General features: G+C 38.0%; 1 protein-coding gene across 3 annotated transcripts in view; it reads right to left on the reverse strand.

Moving 5' to 3' along the window:
• Positions 1–1,369: 1,369 nt before the first annotated feature.
• Positions 1,370–21,464, reverse strand: part of FER (FER tyrosine kinase) — a 418,420-nt gene continuing 398,325 nt past the window's right edge. For all 3 annotated transcript variants that reach the window (XM_081304219.1, XM_081304218.1, XM_081304217.1), the window contains 3 exons: positions 9,097–9,251; positions 5,273–5,395; positions 1,370–4,339 (listed from right to left, as the gene is read on the reverse strand). In XM_081304219.1, coding sequence (XP_081160345.1) covers positions 4,197–4,339; positions 5,273–5,395; positions 9,097–9,251 — 421 coding nt within the window. In that variant the 3' untranslated portion in view covers positions 1,370–4,196. The remainder of the gene's footprint in view (positions 4,340–5,272; positions 5,396–9,096; positions 9,252–21,464) is intronic.

Here is a 21,464-nt window from a genome sequence, read left to right on the forward strand (position 1 = left end):
GGGATAATCTGACCAGGGGACATGAAATTACTCTGAATACGAGGGAGGTTATTTGGTTTGCTTTTGCAAAGGCCCACACCGTCAGGTGACCTCTCTTGCTTTTTTAATTTTTATTTTTGGCTACAGAGATCTTTTTTATTTTCTGTAGGAAAGGATCTGGCTTCCTGGCCTTGCTTTCCTCAGGCTCCCTAGTGACCTTGCCCATATATTTGTTGTACTCTCCATAGGTAACCTCAACCTCTTAGGATACACTTGCCTCAGCCCCTGCTCTTTAAACTATGCAGAAGTAAAATGACTGAGAATTTAGTACAGCAGGCTTTTTCTACCACCCCGGAATCTGAGTGTAGCTAAGTGCTTCTTAATGCCTATATTTACTGATTCAGAGTTTAATCTTTGAATTAGCTTGTATATTAGGGCATTTTTTTTTAAGAATTTTATGGGACTTTAAATCTGTACCTACTCGAAGGAGTCAGTGATAATTTTGGTATGTGAAATCCTGGCTTTTTAAATCTTTGCAGAAATGAACATAGTACTGGATTTCCCCAAATGATGATAGTATTTGGACAAGATGTGAAACTAACCAAAACCAGAGGAAAAATCTTTAATGAAACACTTCTGGTATGTATAAGCAAGTCAGTAACAAGAGGTAACACTTTAATAGTAAACTTTCATGCTAACTTAGTACTATAATGGAAATATTATCTCCTTTTCATACAAAATCTTTGATTCCCCTTGATATTAATAAAGAAAACAAGGTCTTTTAATTTTTCTGTATTCTGTTTTGTGAAAGGACTGACTTATTACATGCTGGTCTTTCCATGACTCAGAATACACAGGACAACCAGTTCTGTTGATGATGAGAAACATTTAATATCACTGAGACAAAGGGAGTGTGTGCAAAGAGAGGTTTGAGGCAACTCTTCTCAGATATCAATCCTACTGTAGAGGACACACAGCCACCTCAATTACATGGAATATAAAATTATTTCAGCTTTCAGATTGGTAATAAATGGTGATTAAAAAAAATCCCCCACCAAGGCTCCTTGGTGATTTCAGGTAAATAGTATACATGAAACATACTAGGAAAGCTGTTCAGATGCAGTCTTAAAGCATCTCAAGTGGTGTAACTCATATGTTGTATGTCACTGTGGTTCAGTTAGGTGTCATGCATTCTAATTTTTGTTTACAAAGTACTCAGTGTGTATTATGTTACAATTAGAACACTTTACATACCCTGGCTTCACAAAAATGGCTTTCAAGTTATTTTAGTGGTACTAATTAAACGTTTTAAAACCATATGGTGAAACTGAAGTAAAGGTCAGGAAAACAGAACTGTTTCAATGACATTTTGTCTTCTAAGTAATCCTGAATATGCTGATCAGCTAGGAAATCTTTTAATATTGAAATTGGTGAAGTATGGATGGGAACACTATACTGCCCATTTTTTTTTTTAAAGAATGTTTTTAGTTGGGGATGGACACAATATCTTCATATGGTGGTGAGGCTCCAACCTAGGGCCTCACGCATGTGAGGCTTCAAGTACTCTACCACTGAGCTACAACCTCGCCAATATAAATTTGAGAAGAGAAATAAATGAGTCTTTTCACTAGGAACGTTGTGGCAGGAGAAGCTGAAATAAAATCTGTTTCTGAGAACTTAAAACCCAATATTATTTATTTTCCCAGAAGAAAAATGTTGGCTTTCAGATATAACTTTGATTACATGGAATATAAAATTTTAGCATTCAGATTAATAATAAATGGTGATTTACAAAAAAAAAAAAAATCCAACAAGACTCCTTGGTGATTCCAGGTCGATAGTGCAGGTAACAGACTGCCTGTCCTTACCACACCTGCCATCATGGATTAATGCATTTAAGGACTTAAGAAGGGAGCTATAGACTACTGATATCAATGGATCATCTAAGAGTTGCATATAACAAAGATTTATGACCAGAGTCGCATTCAGACCACTGGCAATTTTGGTTACAACTATTTTCTTACTAAACAATTCACAGGATTTGGTGAATTTGTGAACCCTCATTTCCTCCTGAATCAACTTGCAAATTCAGAACAGTATTTGTGTGCTTTCTGGGTATGGATTAGCCTCCTAAAGTACATAATTCCAATCATTATCAGTGACAGAAGGGATGAATAAATTATGCTTCAAGCATAACAAAATTAACAGTAAAAAATGTTTGCATAAGCTTTTCTTAATTCATGAGCCTATATTAAATTTAATATTCTATACAACTGATATGATCCTGAAAGACTCCCAATGAGTTATTAATCTTGAACTGTACCACAGCCTGCTTCAGGACAAGGAATAAAGTAGAATTTAAATGCTGCAGATGTCATGATGTTTTTAAAAGCTTTTTTTTTTAATTTAAACAGTTATGATGTGAATTGCAAATTCTAACAGCCTGAGTGAGTAAAATACCAATACCATGTTCATTCTTTACACCAGAATGCAAGGATTAAGCTTTGGGTTTTGTTCACAAAATTAAAGTCGGAGCCATTATTCTCTCTCCTTGCTGAGAGCTTAGTGTTGAGGCCTAAGTGAACAGGGTCTGGCTATTTAAAAAAAAATTAAAAACAGATTCACTTGGAAGTACAGAAAGGGGTAGAAATGTCTTGTCTACTTAAAGCACAAACTTGTGCATTATCATGGTATATACTATCAAAAGAAAGTTCCATGTACTTATAATATTTGACCTTAGGGAGAACCATACTGATTAAAAAGAAGTTGTTTTGTAACGTTAAAGGCAAATTTATTATTCCTTCATTTTGGTCTGAATGTACTAATCATTGAAAGGGTACAAAATTTGCAAGGATATTTGCAATGGACACAAGTCATTCTTCTTGAGTTCTGCTCAATGGTATTCACAGGCAGCAAACAGTGAGAGAAAGGAATGTTCTATCTCTTAAGCTCTTCCCAATAATCCTAAGGTGATATATATATCTGGACACAGCCTCAAGCACTTACAAAAGACTTCCAGGCCACCATTACCCCTAAACATGACCATCTCCTACATATAGATGGGGGGGGGGTAAGTTGCCTGGATGCATTGAGATTCACCGCAATAGAATCCTAGTTTTAATGCTGGTACATTTTGAGCACTGTGCTTGCACACCTGTCAGCTACTGAAGATATCTAGGAAGCATGATAAGGGTAAATGAAGAAAAGTGGAAAGATCAGGGCTTTCTTATTAGTACTCATTTGATTTCTGAACCATCTATTTAATTCACACCCGTCTTGTACTTCACAAATATTTGTATGTCTACACACTACTGATCTAGAACCATGACTTCTGACAGCTCTGGGAATGGGTACTACTGGGGGGAATGACCCTTCTATGAGGAAGATACTTAACCGTCACTTTTATGGACTTGTACCCGGTAGAGCTTTGAAAATTATTCTTGCCATTAAGAGGACTCTGTGGACTCCTGGGGCCTTTTTGGTGAATTCAGACAACATTAAAAAGGACATGCATGGGTTTTATAAAACATGCCTTTACATTTTCCTTTAAGTTGAGCACCACTCTAGCTGCTCTTTCCCCCCCAGACTACCTTCCTGGTTACACTTCTTGCTGTCCCAGCAATCTAACATCCTTTAACCGGGTGCTCTAAGGACAGTTCATATTCAGACTGAGGGAATTGACAGTGGAGGAGCATGATGATTCTTACTGGGCTTATTTCTGTCAAAACTCAAAAAACCCCACACTCATGGGCATTCCAAATAATTCCCCCTACAAGTGTCTGTTTACAGACAGACTCTCACCTTGACAGTAGAAAGCAAGCTGTGTTTGGAATGTGAAAACTTATAGCACCAACTGAGTAGGGTCTGTGGCATAGGACAGTAGCCCACAAACTGTGCCTGATGTAGAAAATCTTTGAGAAACATCAGTGGTCCTAGGTGTGAAAGACAGGTTTTTGTTTTTTTTTAATTTTTCACATGTTTAGAACCTGTGCTTTTCTATTTACAGTGGTCTGAAATGGCAGGATCGCTTGGTTAGCCAAAAAAGGCCTTGGTAGGACTATTTCTTGGATAAATCTGCATTTCACATAGTTTAAAGTTAAAAAAAATAATAACCTTACAGGATGGTTGCCAGCAATATGGTATAAACTCATCATTAACGAGAACAACAGTATTAATCTGCTGGAGGACAATCTTGAAGGCTGAGCTTGGCACTGTGACTATGTGATTTTCCTTTTGATGATGGTAAGCTCTTTCTGAAGTTCACTGAATGTAGGACGGTTTTCAGGATTATAATCCCAACACTTCATCATAATTTTAGAAATTTCCTCTGGACAGTTTTGAGGGGCTGACATCCGGTATCCTAAAGACCCAAGAGAACAAAGAAATGAGAATGGACTTAAGAAATGAATACTCACACAGGGTATATGCATTTTGTAAATTTTAGTACCTTATGTTGTAGGTATTATAATAGAAACAAAAAATCCATTTCGGAGTACATTCTCCCTCCTCATGGGCCATAGAGAAATCAGTGTTACACAGCCATTAACACTTAGTTCAAAAAACATGGTCAGGAAGATATACTACAAATGCATATTTTAGTTGCTAGGGGCAGAGTTTCTAATTCATCTTCAAAAACCTAGTGTTTAAAAGCTCATCTGTGCAACCTAACGGTGAAGGAAAAATGAATGAGTCATAAGCTGCTGTCTGGAAGTGTTGCTCGTATGTGTGACTCTGCCAGTGTGGGAGAGGGAGGTTCTCAGCCCTGTCCCCTGGGCAGCCTCAGGCCAGGGTACATTACTGCATCTCAACAACTCTTTGAGGAAGCTGTGGATGACAGTAGTGCCTGCTGGGAATAACTAGTTTTTGGTGATGCTATAGCTCTGGTCTGGAACCCCCCCACCAGGATTTCTTCAGAAGTGTTATAAAATTCTCCAGTTCTTGAAGACAGACAGCATTGTACTTAATATTTTTAAGGAAATTTATTTGGTATGGAATAAAAAATAATAGGCTGGGAATAGTAACCTGTTTTCATGGAAGACATTGAATGGTACAGCACTACAACTTCATGCCAAGCAGAGAAGGGGTGGAGAAACGGCTTGTAGTTTTCTACTTTTAAAGTATCAAGATACTTCAAAGTGTCTGTTTCGTTATATAAAAGCCAGGGGATTCAAAAGCAGAATTCTCTGCTTACACACCTACATAGCATAATAGCCTCTTGGCCAGGAGAAACACCATTGGCACTGCTGCCCCCAAGGCTGGATTTGAACCCTGCCCATCTGGGTCTCTGGCTCACCTCTTTCCACTTGCTCTCGTGCTTGTTGATTTGTCATTCCAGGGTAAGGAGAGATCCCTAAGCTGAAGGTCTCCCAGAGCAGGATGCCAAAGCTCCATACATCACTCTCAGAACTATATCTTCCTGGGATGGGAACAACAAACCATAACCAGGTGAGGCACAGGGACAAGGAGGTGACAGGTTCTGGTTAAGCATGTCAGTCACATAATAACTGAACTCAAAGGACCTCAAGAGCTTCTATTCTTTTCACTGTTTTTTTAATACTTCAGGACTAGTTATATCATCAAATAATCACTTGCCCCCTCTTCTCCCCACCAAGAGCAAATTTCAGCCAGCATGCAGGCTTACTTTCCTGGAGTGCCATAAAACATGTAAAAATATACACATCAGTGCCTAGGAGATTAAATAAGTTGGATTCCTGCAATTTTGTCTTCTGCATCATTTTCTTTCTACTAAAATTGCAAACAAACCTAAAGCAATAAGAAAACTTTCTTAATTTCAATTTTTTACTCATCACTGTTTACAGATATTCTTACGTACTTAAAGGTCTCATTTTCTCTGCTGATAGAAAAATATATTTTCTGAAAATCAAACTGTTTTGAAGAGTGGAAATTAACAGTTGACTGATAAAAACAACTTCTTTAAATTACAGGGTGCCTTGTTTCGTCAAAATAGCTCAGTAAAACAGGTGCACCAAGATAAGCTCTTAGAACATATGTGGTAGCTTTCAGGAAATACAGATAAATCAACACAAGATGGATGTGAAATCAAAGAAGGGTAACAGAAAGGTCCTTTCCAAGACTGTCCCAAGATATTTAATTTTATGTATAGGGCACATACCATCACAATTACATGTAGAAGTTTTCTTAAATGATTTCAGTTTCTGTCCCTCCTCAAACCATTACTATAAAGAATATTCTTGAAGTAAAGGAGAATCTGCACTGTGTTAACTGACCTGTCTTGAGTGGACTGAGTAAAGGTTCGGGCTATGTTATTTCAGCTTTCCTCTTGGTAGATGGTAATTACGGACATAAATTTTGCTACCCAACAGCATAGTTAGTTGATTTGCAGATAAGAAAACTATTATGATGATCCAATAGTTTGTTTTTCATGAAAGTATCTTATTTTGTAAAATAATATATGGATGGGTATCAAGAAAGGCATATTATAGGTAAACTAAGATCATACTCCAGAAGTGGAAACATTCAACCTAGTTTTGGATTTTTAACTTGATATTGCTGGATAATTTTAAGGATAAGAGCAAGTTAGTTGTATCTTTATGCTTTTCTATCTCTTAATTCTCACAATATGCTTGTAGAGAAAGGGTATTATTTTCATCATGCAGAGTAGTAGAAGGCTTGCCAAGATCATGCAGTCAATGCGGTAACAGATCCAGGACTCTCCATTCAAAACTCTGCCTTTTGGAGTTAAATCACATTAATCAAATTAAAAGAGGATACATCAGCCCCAAATAACCAGGTGACAAGTGGGAGACTTCAATAATTGATACATGATTTTATTTCTTCATTGGAGATCAGTATCCTCTTTGCCCACAGTATCTTGTGACTGTGGATGGTAGTGATAAATGCCCCACAGTCCAAGCATGTTACAATTTCTGCATTTTAAAAAAATGCTGGGGGTGGGCTGTGGTTCAGCGATAAAGCACTCTTTTTGAGTGTGTGAGGCCCTGGGTTCGAACCTCAGCACCACCTACATAAAATAAAGGTATTGTGTCCACCTCCAACTTAAAAAAAAAAAAAATTGCTGGGTAAGATATTCACAAATCAAAGCCAAAGAAATCTTTGAGAACAAGATGAAAATGATAGGTACATTTGCCTTGAAAAAGGGAAATTACGTAGCTGGAGAAGGGCTTACACTGCGCATTAAAGCAGATAACAACAAAATAGTAAAAACCAGTTTAATTCTACACCTTAAGCCTACCCTTTTGAAAGGTTTCTTGGATCAGAGGGTTTTTTTCATGTACTCTGCCCATATCTCTAATGAAGTGTGGGGTTAGTGTTTCATCACTGAGGCCAGACTGTAGGGAAGCCTTACCGAATAGAAAAATGTACCAAGGACTTTTAAAAAAAATCTTCTGGAAGTAAGGATTTAGAGCCAATTTCCCAGGACTGCCTGAGGCTTAAAGACTCAGGATTTTCCCCATGGGATTACATACTACAAACTCCTTCCTCATCTAAATATGGACACTGCCAAAAAAAAAAAAAAGTCTTTCACTGTCAATCCAAGAACTTTGTACTCCTCCTTAAGTTACAATTCACCGAAAACACAGTGATCAAGAGGCATAATCATGTGTTAGTAAGAGGACTTTTAAAAGGCTGTGTAATATAGATTATCTGGCAACCAGGGCTTGGTTTTAGTGATAAATCTTTTGGAGGCAAAATATTACAATCTTTTACCCTGTGATTCTTCACTTGAGTGATATAACCCTACCATCCAAAACAAAAACCACTGTGGAAACTAGCAGGGCTGCCATTTCCCTGGGTGCTGAGGAATAGTGGATTGGCTTGCAATTACTAAAAAAGTCACAATGAAAGACAAACCAAGGGTGAGGACTGGTATCTGGATTAAGCCCAGCCAGTCTACATTCAAAAGTTTTCACTGCTCGAGGAATTACCATACATTTTCCAGATCACACTAGTACATACTCAGAATAACTGGATATGTACAGACCTATTTACAATAGCCAAAATGAGAAAACTGCCCCAATATACACAAATGCATGAATAAACTGTGGTATATACACAGAATGAAATATGATGTTGGAAGAAGTACTGATGAATGAACCTTAAAAGGATTATACTAAATGAAAAGAGGATACAGACGGTCACATTGATTCTATTCATTTCAAATATCTAGAAAGGTAACAGGAGAGGGAGGAAATAGGTACATGATCTTGAAATGAAGAAAATGTTTTGAAACTAGACAAAGGAAGTGGTTTCCCAACACTGAATCATTAAATGCTACTAAATTTTTCACTTTAATTTCGTGAATGTCACCTATTAAAAACCTTTATCCGCTTATTCTAGGCATTAAAAATTATTTTCATCATTTATCATGATTTGCTGATTGAAAATGGAAGGTTACTACTTATTCAAGACATTATACCCATTGTTTTAGACCTTACTTCCCTAAATAAAAGTTACATTTTCAAAGAGAATTTTAAGATTTATTTTTTAGTTTTCGGAGGACACAACATCTTTGTATGTGGTGCCGAGGATTGAACCCGGGCTGCACGCATGCCAGGCAAGCGCACTACCACTTGAGCTACATCCCCAGCCCCCAAAAATGTAACTTCTAATTTCACTTAAAGCACACTTTTTTCTTTTACTAAATTCATGAGTTGTTACCCCATTTCATTCTAACCAGAATACAAACTTTCTAATTACAATGACACATAAAAATTCAAGTAAAAAAAAAAATCACTATTTTAATTCCAATCTTTTTCCTCAGGATTTATATAAGTTCCAGAGAAACTAAAGGATTGACTGACATAATATTTTAACAGTAGATGAAGTTATTGGACCAATTAAAAACATTCAAATAAATGGCCCGGAGCTACCACAACACTTTTATTCTATGTATAATCTGTTTCAATTGTTTGAGACATAAGTGCTTATAATTCTTTTTTTGATCTACCCATCTTTAAAGTTTGTGCTCGTGTCGAAGTGCAAGGTCTGAACAGTTATACATTGGGCTGGTTCTCAACTTGGATTTTGCTATATACCCCTGTATAATTACCTGTAAATGTTTTGTGCTGATAGTCCATTTTTACCACCAAAAAGTAAAAAAAAGTCTATTCTTACCATAATTAAGAGCTTCTGGTGCTGTCCATTTAATGGGAATCTGCTTTAAGCCAGAAGATGAATATACCCCACCATCCTCTTGACGAGACATTCCAAAGTCACTGATTTTTAGAATATTATTTTCACCTACGAGGCAGTTTCTTGCAGCAAGGTCCCTAGATTTTAATAAGACACAGAAAACACCTATTAAAAGAAATTGAAAGACGCTTTCACATTTATGACTTCCAGACTTTGCATTTTTACATTTGCAATGTATTTATAATGAGGTTAAGAAAGCTTGTGATTTACCAGTCCTTCCCAAGTTTTCTGTCATAGGTAAAATATCATCCACAAGAATATTTGCATATGGAACAGGCCACATGCTAGCTTTCTATGCATCACATATATTTACATTTAAATAGAAAAGCATGATTCTAAGGTTAAGGGAAAAATCAGAAAGGCTAAGTAAATCTACCATTGTGTCTCCTTGGACTTGCTGTGATGGAGACAATAGCCATGTGTGGCCACTAAACACTTGCAATGTGGCTCATGTGACTGAGAAACTGAATTCTTCATTTTATATACTTTTCATGTATTAAATTTAAATGGCAGCATATGGCTAATAGCTACTGTGTAGCCCTCAATATACCATCTCTGGAGTTTCCAAAGGCTGGACATGACCGAGGTGCCAGAGAGGCTGGTAACACTACTGTGTCTGGGACAGGCAAACCCTTCTTGATGAGCTGTTCTTGGTGCTCTCCTATTCAACTTTTTTCATTTACTATACATTCCAGTCCTACTATCTTTGGTCTCCAAACCCAGGACAACTTCCCTAAACTCAAAATATTTGTTTCCACTTCCTATGGGTCCTTCTCACTTAGCTCTTCCTTTACCTGAAATTTCCTCTACCCATTTGCATAGCTGGCTCCTGTTCATTTATGCTCTTTCTTCAGAGGGAATATGGCAGTGAACCAAAGTGCTGTGTCTCATTCTAGTACGGAGGATAGTCAATAATCAAATCTATGTAAACATATGTGGGAGAGAATATATATATATTCACACATACAAAGAAAAAAAAAGTGTCATAGTGCTGAGTGTTAAGGGGAAAGAGGTTTAGATAGGCTAGTAAGGAGCAGTGGGATCAGATTCAAGGAGTGTGGTAGAGGCAGAAATGGACTTGGAGTCAGTGGGCTTTCACTTTAATACAGAAGTTCCGTTTTAGCTGAATATTTTGCCCTGCAGTTTTAAAATGCTATGCTTCCCAGCCTTCCCCACAGGTAGGTGTGTCCACAATGTTAAACATGGATTGTCTTGAATTCCAGAAAGTAGCAGCACAATTCTCCCTTCTTTGAACCTGAATTTGAACAAAGAAGAAACTTTAACCTAGACCCCTAATTTCTTGCTGCTGTTCCAATGTTAATGAGTTGTCAGACATGTCCTGAACTGCTTACTTTTGATCTTGGATTTAGTACTTTAACAGGAGAAATTTTTATGTAATTCAAGTGGTCTTCATTTCTTAATTTTTTTCTCCCTTTTTGGTTTTAGTATGTATTTTATTATATGCAGTTAAGAAAACAGTGTAGAGGTGGATCTGGTTTTGGACACATTGAGATATCTCATTTCCCAGTGGAGTTGGATGTTGAATTTGGAGGGCAATAGTTGTGGCTTTTTGGTGGTGTTTGAATTGATGGAACTGGAAAATGTTTTCACCTAGAACGTACAGGGAGAACAGGCACCATTCAAGGCATTCAAGGACTAGGCCCTAAGGCATGGCATGCCTTGGAGAAGGGTTAAATAAAGGAGCAGCAAGTGAGGCAGAGAGAAGCCATAGGGGAGAGTATGGTGGTCCTAGCTTAATTTTACTCATCTAAAAAATATAATCTAGCAGGGTTGAGTGCAACAATTTTTTTAAAGTACCAGCATATAACATGTGGCTCAGTATCTCCTATGTATTGCTGCTACTGTTATAGGAGGTCGTGAAGCAGTATACATAAATCACTTCACGGAAAGTCTTTAAGAGTGTTTTGCTTACAAAGGAAATGTGGCCAGCACCTGAAAACTCAGGACTACAAAAGGTACATACGCAAAAAAACATGCTTCCAAAGATGGAATCAATAAGTTTCTACATTATTCTCTGTGAATGAATAAAAGTCATAAGGCCTTATCTCTGTTGAGACTGAGTTCATTTATCTTAGGTATGGAGATTTTTCATATAAAGAGGAAATGCGTATTCATCATCGTGTAGAAAGAGGGATCCGTAAAGGTAATGTTTTGTTGAGAGCCACACCCAAAGGGGCCCCAGCGAACTTCCAGCTGCCACCAACCAGCTACCAGCTGATGATTGGTTCACAGCGGCCCCAGCAACACCTAGCTGATTGGCTCCTCTGCGGTGATGTTCATTGGGCTGTTTCCCTGCCCTTCACACTGCAAAGCTGATGATTGGCTCACAGTAGCCCCAGCAACATCTAGCTGATTGGCTCCTCTGCGGTGATGTTCATTGGGCTCTTTCCCTGCCCTTTCAGACCATGGAGCTGCTCATTGGGGGACTTCTTTGGCTCTGCCCACACGACCCAGCCAATCGGCCTCAAGAGCAGGAGGATTGTGGGAGGTGGTGAGGCTTGTGTGGGTGAAAGGCTTGTGGGAAGCCTGTGGTGACAGTTGGGCTCTGAGTGGTTTTTCCTGAGGAGCTGTTTCGTTTGGCGTTTGTAGTTCTAAAAATAAAGTTTGTTTCTTTTGACAAGTGGCTCCTGAATTGTGCCCAGCCAGACTGCGGCAATGTTTGTAGACCAATTTCAAATTAGGATGTACATTATTTCTTTAAGTTAGATTTATGGACGACTCCTCTCTTTACCCTTCAACCTCAGAGAAACTCTATTCCGTATTTCTATAACATAATTATTATACATTAAATCTATCATTAATAAAGTGAATGGTTGGAGAATTGTTCAGAAGTTCTGGATGTATTTGACTCAGGGAATCTAGCTCAATTAGTATTATATAAATTTGTTTTGAAGACGACAAGCAGTATCACATATTTCTTAAGTTCAGCGTGTCTTCAAAATTTACATTCCACAGCTTCTATTCTGACTCGGCAATGTAAACTCATTCTGTACTTCTGTTAATCACACCTAAAACCGCCGATTGAACTAGGAAAAATAACTCAAGACTCTACCTGTATTACTTTGAAGAGTCTGGAGTGCAGTAGGAACTTTCAAAGGCAACTACATGGGACTGAGTTTTCTGTCCCTCTGCAGCCTCTCCTCTAGCAGCTTTCCCCTGAATTTAGGTTCTAGGTACAGAGTAATATAAGGCAGTAGTACCAGTACTAATGATTAGAACTCCAATAGAAACCATGTCTGTCTTCCCAGAATAAAGACATTGTGTCCATCTACAACTGCATATATGAAAAAATATAGAGGGATCTCTACAGAACTCTAACAGGGGCTGGAGCTCAGTTTTAGTGCATTTGCCTAGCATATGAGAGACAAGGGGTTCTATCCTTAGCACCACATAAAGACATTCTGTCCAACTACAAATTTTTTTCTAAATAAAGACATAAAATTAAATCCTAGTTGGTCACCACTGTTATTTTCCTAACAAAAGGTTGGTTTAACATTTGAAAAGTAACCAATGTTAATTACTACAGTATAGTGGAAAAATTATTGAAGAGAATGGTAAAAAGCAAATATTAAATAACTTTCTGGATTGTGGCTCAGCGGTAGAGCACTAGCCTAGCATGTGCGAGGCGCGATCCTTGGCACAACATAAAAATAAATAACTTCTTCTGCCTGACAAGGGGCCTATATAAAACCTTAGTCCTTTACTAGTAAATATGTTAACAAATTAAGTTATTTTCCCCTTGAGATCAAGGCAAAGATTTCTGCTTGTACCACTTCTATACAAAACTGTTCTGGATATCCTATTCGTTGATGTCTCATTTCAGATACATAAAAGCTCTGAATTTGGTATCTAACAAGGTTGCAGGATAAAAGATTAATATACGATTAGGAAAACAATGCCTAAAAATAAATCTAAGATTACATAGTCTCCGTTTACTCAAAACTCGACTGAGAAAATAAATTAATGGAAAGCTATCCCATATTTGTGAAATGCAAGATTCTATCAGTAAGAAAGCAATTTTCTAAATTCATCTGGACATTTAATGTATTTCCAAATTATTCCAAATATCTTTGTAGAAGTCAACAAGCTAATTCAAAAATACATATGGAAATGCAAATATTCTCTTATTTTAAGATGAACATCGTAATCTGATTTAAAATCTTACCATAAAGCTACAGTAGTTTGATACTGTCAACAACACAGTGGCTTAATTGAACAGAATGGAGAGGATCCACAAACAGACCCACACATATACACTCAATTGATATTCTGGCAGTTTGGCACTCCAGCGGGTGCCAAATGCATTACCCTTGATTGGAATGAGTTTTCACTCACTGCAGTGTTTTATTTATGGAATTTCACTGTTAAGACTTTCCTCTGAGTAATACTATGCTAGACAACTACACACACTTTAGTTGTCCTAACTACCTTCTCACATCACCAATGTAGATGGTTGTCCTCTGGTCCCTCATAAAACTGTACTCCTGATTTCAATCTAAAAGTAGTTCAGATACACCTTCAACTCAGTAAGCAAAATTTTGTCACATTTTCAAAACACGCTACTTCCTTTGGGCCACAACTTGAGGTGAATGGAGTAGTATATTTAGGGCATAATCTATGAATGAAAACCTTGGCCTTTAGATAATAAGCAGGCATTGCTTACTCACTGTTTGAATACTTTACAGAATATTAGGCTAAGTGATAAGAAAAAATGTCTGTAGGCTGGGAAGTAAAGCTGACCTACACCTTTTTTTTTTTTCCCTTCTTCTCTCCAGTCTCCGCGTAAATAAACCTTAGATTGTCTATCACCAAGTCAGACCCTCTAGGAAATACCCTAGGGCTCCTTACCTCTTCACATACAAAAAGTGCTGGAGATCAAGCCAACATGAGCCTATGTTAAAACTGTACACCTATAAGAACGCAGAGATGAGAAATCTCATATTTGCCTGCTGGTAGTGTCATTCACAGGAAGTATCAAAGATAGCAGTCTCACCAAATGCAAAGGGACATAACCACAAATGCTGCTCATTGCCAAAAAAATATGGAAATGTTCCCCTCATGTCTGCTGTGTAATGGATGCAAAAATCAAACTTCTAAGTGCATACTTGAGGTTTCTTACTAGTCAAACATAGAATGAAACAAGGTAATTAAGGACCAAATGAGAGCAGACCAGCTACAGGCTCACAATAGAGATAAGTACATTTCCTTTGCTATCTGGAAAGCACAACAGGGGGCATTGTGCTGGGGGGGTGGTTCTCTCTCAGCAAATTCTCCAGTAAACGAGGTATATTTATGAGGACGGCCAGTGTTCTCCTTTGTAATCGAGCTTTGCCCCAAGTGCCACTTACTACTCGTGGCTATAATTTTACACAGCCAAGATTTATCCATCACTCAGAAAAGGAGTTAGAGAAATATTTGCCTTTTTTTCTTTTTTGATATAAACATGATTCCCACTGGGTCTGGATAATACTGAGATTGTATTAGCGCTTAAAAGGAGAAAATGTCAATACAGTGCCGGGGATCCCAAAAGCCAACAGTGTGACCCCGGAGATCCAGGCTGTCTGATTCACGCGGCCTGCCCCGCGGCTCCAGAAGGCGTGGGCCGCAGAGAAGGGATTAACTGGTAAGCAGGGAGATAAGTGGCTGTGACACAGTGGTATCCCACCAGCCAAGCCCGCAATGACCCCCAGGCTGAGTTCGGGATTGCAGACGGGGAAGGAAGCGGTACAGTCCCATCCCCCACAAGGGACACTCCACTAAGGCAACCAGTGGCCACCATCTTGGAGAGGAGAGCTGAAGTATCCACCGCCACTCTGACAGATTGCAACAACAAAATAGGAGAAACCAAGACTAGCAGGAGAAACCAGGAGACTAGAGGCAAGGCCCTCGCGACTGGGCAGCTGTAAACTGCAGGCCCGCCGGCGACAGTTCACCCACTACCCGCGTAATTGGGCGGTAGAAGAACGCCCACCCGCTGGTGACTGATCACCTGCCCGCGGCCTGTGATACTGGGTGGCTGGAGACTGCCCGCCTGCCGCGACCGGGAGCTGAAACTAAACAGACAGTCCAGTCACACCCCCCCATTAGGGCACCCCGGCAAGGAGACTGGGGCCCGTCATAGAGTAGTGTCGTCACTGGAGCTCGGACGTCGGAATTCCTTCCCAGCGGAATCCACGTTAGCAGGCATAGTTTAACAACACAAAGGAGAGACATCACAGTAATACAGAAACAAAACAAATCTATAGAAGAGAGCAGAAACACGACAATCAAAGAGCTGGAAAGTAACGTGGACAACATGAGAAAACAAGGGAAAAAAGGAGTACAAACAATGCAAGACAATTCTACAGGAGGACATAGAAACATCAGAAACAGGGATAGGGAAAGAACTCAAGGCATACCTAACTCGAATGGAAAGGAATACTAGAGAAGACATGAGACAGCAAGTCCAAGAAATAAAAGTATATTTTGAAAATGAATTAAACAAATTCAAATGGCAAAGAACGAGCTCTACCAGGAGATAGAGATCTTAAAAAAAAAATCAAACAATAATCCTAGAATTGCAGGAAACTATAAACCAAATTAAAAACTCAAACGAGAATATATCAAGTAGAAGTCAGAACATCAGACAATGAAGATAAGGTTTATCAACTTGAAAAGAATATAGTCAACACAGAAAAGATGCTTAAATCCCACGAGCAATCTATTCAAGAGATATGGGATGTCATAAAAAAACCAAATCTGAGAGTCATAGGGATAGAAGAAGGCACAGAGATTCAGACCAAAGGAATAGACAGCATATTAAATGAAATAATTCTAGAAAACTTCCCAGAGATGAAAGATGGAATGGATTGCCAAATCCTGGAAGCCTACAGGACCCCAAACATTCAAAACCATAATAGACCAACTCCAAGACATATAATTATGAAGATAGCCAACGTACAGAACAAGGAGAGAATACTAAAAGCTACGAGAGAAAACAGGCAGATTACATTCAGGGGTAAACCAATTAGGTTAATGACCGATTTCTCATCACAAACTTTGAAAGCGAGAAGATCCTGGAATAATGTATTTCAAACGCTGAAAAATAATGGATTCCAACCAAGAATACTATATCCAGCAAAATTGAGCTTCAAATTTGACAATGAAATTAAAATCTTTCACGATAAACAAAAGCTAAAAGAATTTGCAGCAAGAAAACCAGCTCTGCAAAGCATTTTGAACAAAACACTACAAGAAGAGGAATTGAAAAATAGTGCCCAAAACTAACAGCAGGAGGTATCTCAGTAAAGGGGGAGGAAAATAACCAAAAAGCAAAACTAGCCAAACTAAAATAAATAAAGAAGCATGACTGGAAGTACAAATCATATCTCAATTAACCTTAAATGTTAATGGCCTAAACTCACCAATCAAGAGACATAGGCTAGTAACCTGGATCAAAAAAACAAATCCAACAATATGCTGCCTTCAGGAGACTCATATGATAGGAAAAGACATACACAGGCTGAAGGTAAAAGGTTGGGAAAAATCATACCACTCACATGGCCCTCGGAAGCAAGCAGGAGTGGCCATACTCATATCGAATAAAATCAACTTCAAACCTAAGTTAATCAAGGAGGATAAAGAAGGTCACTATATACTGTTAAAAGGAACCATCCACCACCAAGACATAACAATTATCAATTTGTATGCACCAAACAATAGAGCTGCAACGTTCATAAAACAAACTCTCCTCAAGTTCAAGAGTCAAATAGACCACAACACAATAATTATGGGTGACTTCAACACACCGCTCTCACCATTAGACAGATCCTCTAGACAAAAGCTGAATAAAGAAACTATAGAACAACAGCACAATCAATAACCTAGACTTAACCGACATATATAGAATATATCAACCATCATCAAGTGGATACACGTTCTTCTCAGCAGCACAGGGATCCTACTCAAAGATAGACCATATATTATGCCATAGGGCAACCCTTAGTAAATATAAAGGCGTGGAGATAATACCATGCACCATATCTGATCATAATGGAATGAAATTGGAAATCAATGATAAAAGAAGGAAGGAAAAAGCCTACATCACATGGAAAATGAACAATATGTTATTGAATGATCAATGGGTTATAGAAGACATAAAGGAGGAGATGAAAAAATTCTTAGAATCAAATGATAACACAGACACAACATACCGGAATCTATGGGACACAATGAAAGCAGTTTTAAGAGGGAAATTCATTTCTTGGAGTTCTTACCTCAAAAAAAGAAAAAACCAACAAATAAATGAACTCCCACAACACCTCAAAAACCTAGAAAAGGAAGAGCAAAACAAGAGCAAATGTAGTAGAAGACAAGAAATAATTAAAGTTAGAGCAGAAATCAACGAAATTGAAACGAAAGAAACCATTGAAAAAATAGATAAAACTAAAAGTTGGTTCTTTGAAAAAATAAATAAGATCGACAGGCCTTTAGCCATGCTAACGAAAAGAAGAAGAAGAGAGAACTCAAATTACTAACATACGGGATGAAAAAGGCAATATCACAACAGACACTACAGAAATACAGAAGATAATTAGAAAGTATTTTGAAACCCTATATTCCAATAAAATAGAAGATAATGAAGATATCGATAAATTTCTTAAGGCATATGATTTGCCCAGATTGAGACAGGAAGACACACACAATTTAAACAGACCAATAACAAAGGAAGAAATAGAAGAAGCCATCAAAAGACTACCAACCAAGAAAAGCCCTGGACCGGATGGGTATACAGCGGAGTTCTACAAAACCTTCAAAGAAGAATTAATACCAATACTTTTCAAGCTATTTCAAGAAATAGAAAAAGAAGGAGCTCTTCCAAATTCATTCTATGAGGCCAACATCACCCTGATTCCTAAACCTAACAAAGACACTTCAAAGAAAGAAAACTACAGACCAATATCTCTAATGAACTTGGATGCAAAAATTCTCAATAAAATTCTGGCGAATCGAATACAAAAACATATCAGAAAACTTGTGCACCATGATCAAGTAGGATTCATTCCTGGGATGCAAGGATGGTTCAATATACGGAAATCAATAAATGCTATCCACCACATCAATAGACTTAAAGACAAGAACCACATGATCATCTCGATGGATGCAGAAAAAGCATTCGACAAAGTACAGCATCCCTTTATGTTCAAAACACTAGAAAAACTAGGGATAACAGGAACTTACCTCGACATTGTAAAAGCTATATATGCTAAACCTCAAGCTAGCATCATCCTAAACAGAAAAACTGAAGGCATTCCCTCTAAAATCTGGAACAAGACAGGGATGCCCTCTATCACCACTTCTATTCAATTTAGTTCTCGAAGTACTAGCCAGAGCAATTAGACAGACAAAAGAAATTAAAGGCATAAAAACAGGAAAAGAAGAAATTAAATTATCGCTATGTGCGGATGACATGATAATATACTTAACAGACCCAAAAGGGTCTACAAAGAAGCTGCTAGAGTTAATAAATGAATTCAGCAAAGTGGCAGGTTATAAAATCAACATGCATAAATCAAAGGCATTCCTGTATATCAGCAACAAAACCTCTGAAATGGAAATAAGGAAAACCACTCCATTCACAATATCCTCAAAGAAAATAAGATACTTGGGAATCAACCTAACAAAAGAGGTGAAAGATTTATACAATGCAAACTACAGAACCCTAAAGAGAGAGATAGAAGTAGATCTCAGAAGATGGAAAAATGTACCCTGTTCATGGATAGGCAGAACTAACATCAAAATGGCGATATTACCCAAAGTTCTCTACAGGTTTAATGCGATGCCAATCAAAATCCCAACGGCATTTCTTGTAGAAATAGACAAAGCAATCATGAAATTCATATGGAAAAACAAAAGACCCAGAATAGCAAAAGCAATTCTAAGCAGGAAGTGTGAATCTGCAGGTATAGCGATACCAGAGGTCAAACTGTACTACAAAGCAGTAGTAACAAAAACAGCATGGTATTGGTACCAAAACAGGCGGGTGGACCAATGGTACAGAATAGAGGACACAGAAACCAACCCACAAAACTAAAACTTTCTTATATTTGATAAAGGGGCTAAAAGCATGCAATGGAGGAAGGATAGCATCTTCAACAAATGGTGCTGGGAAAATTGGAAATCCATTTGCATCAAAATGAAATTGAATCCCTTTCTCTCGCCATCCACAAAAATTAACTCAAAATGGATCAGGGAGCTAGATATCAAATCAGAGACACTGCGTCTGATAGAAGAAAAAGTTGGGGTCGGGCTCCAAATTCCTTAATAGGACGCCCATAACCCAAGAGTTAACAACAAGAATAAACAAATGGGACTTCCTTAAACTAAAAAGTTTTTTCTCAGCAAGAGAAACAATAAGAGAGGTAAATAGGGAGCCTACATCCTGGGAACAAATTTTTACTCCTCACACTTCAGATAGAGCCCTAATATCCAGAGTATACAAAGAACTCAAAAAATTAGACAATAAGATAACAAATAACCTAATCAACAAATGGGCCAAGGACCTGAACAGACACTTCTCAGAGGAGGACATACAATCAATCAACAAGTACATGAAAAAATGCTCTCCATCTCTAGCAGTCAGAGAAATGCAAATCAAAACCACTCTAAGATACCATCTCACTCCAGTAAGATTGGCAGCCATTATGAAGTCACACAACAATAAGTGTTGGCGGGGATGTGGGGAAAAGGGTACACTTGTACACTGCTGGTGGGGCTGCAAAATGGTGAGGCCAATTTGGAAAGCAGTATGGAGATTCCTGGGAAAGCTGGGAATGGATCCACCATTTGACCCAGCTATCGAACTTCTCGGGCTATTCCCTGAGGACCTTAAAAAAGCGCTCTATAGGGATACGGCTGCATCAATGATTATAGCGGCACAATTCACAATAGCTAGACTGTGGAACCAACCTAGATGCCCCTCAATGGATGAATGGATAAAAAAAAATGTGGCATCTATACACAATGGAGTATTATGCAGCACTAAGAAATGACAAAATCATAGAATTTGCAGGGAAATGGATGGCATTAGAGCAGATTATGCTAAGCGAAGCTAGCCAAGCCCTAAAAAACAAATGCCAAATGTCTGCTTTGATATAAAGAGAACAACTAAGAACAGAACAGGAAGGAAGAGCATGAGGAAAAGACTACAGTAAACAAAGACGAATGGGGGGAGAGAAACGGAGAGAGAAGGGAAAGCACATGGAAATAGTAGGAGACCTTCAATGATACATAGAATTATGAGAGGTTATGAGGGGCAAGGGGGAGGGGAAAAAAAGGGAGAGAATTGAACAACAGCAGGGGAGGTAGAGAGGGAAGATGGGAGGGGAGGGGGGATAGTAGGGGATAGGAAAGGTAGCAAAATACAACAGTCACTAATATGGCATTATGTAAAAATGTGAATATGTAACAGATGTGATTCTGCAATCTGTATTTGGGGTGAAAATGGGAGTTCAAAACACAATTTTAGTCAAATGTATGAAAGATGATATATCATGAGCTATGTAATGCTTTAAGTAATCAAAAAAAAAAAGGAGAAAATGTCTTCAAAGCTCAGGAGTTTCCTCATTTTAAGTCATGCTATCAAACCAAGAACTCAGAGTGGGGGGAAAAATGAAACATACTTCATTTGCTTTACTATAGTGATAAATTACAATTATAGTATCGCTGCAAGCATATTTAGGGGGACATCATAGAAGAGTGGTTGCATCAACTTTAAAACATTGCATCATTTACTAGCTCTTATATCTTTAGAAATTCACTTAGCCTCAGTTTTCTCATTTTTAAAATGGGATAATAGTACCTACCTCAAAGTTGTTTTAAGAATTAAAACATGCAAATAGTATTCATTCAATATGTTAGTCATAATTGCACATCTATCATAACAAAACTTGAATTTTAGCCTAGAATGTGTCAGATGTGTTGGAAAATTACTCTTAGTTAGAAGGGGCAATTACTATATGAATGTAAAAGCCATTCAATTTCATTCTAACAACATAGTATTTACTATATGTCATACATTTTTGAAGCACTCTTCATATAAAGTCACTTAGAAATTGCTGTAATTATGATCTCCATTTCTATAAATGATGATACTAAGGCCCAGTGACTTTCTCAAGGTCAATTAGTGAGTAGGTAGAGAAAAGCAGGAAACGAACCCAGCAGCCCCAAAGTTTTTGCTCAGGACAGGTCCAAAGTCCTAATGGGTATAGAGGTGAGAACCAAAGGACTTA

Source organism: Spermophilus citellus, assembly GCF_964194105.1.
Source record: "Spermophilus citellus genome assembly, chromosome: 1".
NCBI lineage: Eukaryota > Metazoa > Chordata > Mammalia > Rodentia > Sciuridae > Spermophilus > Spermophilus citellus.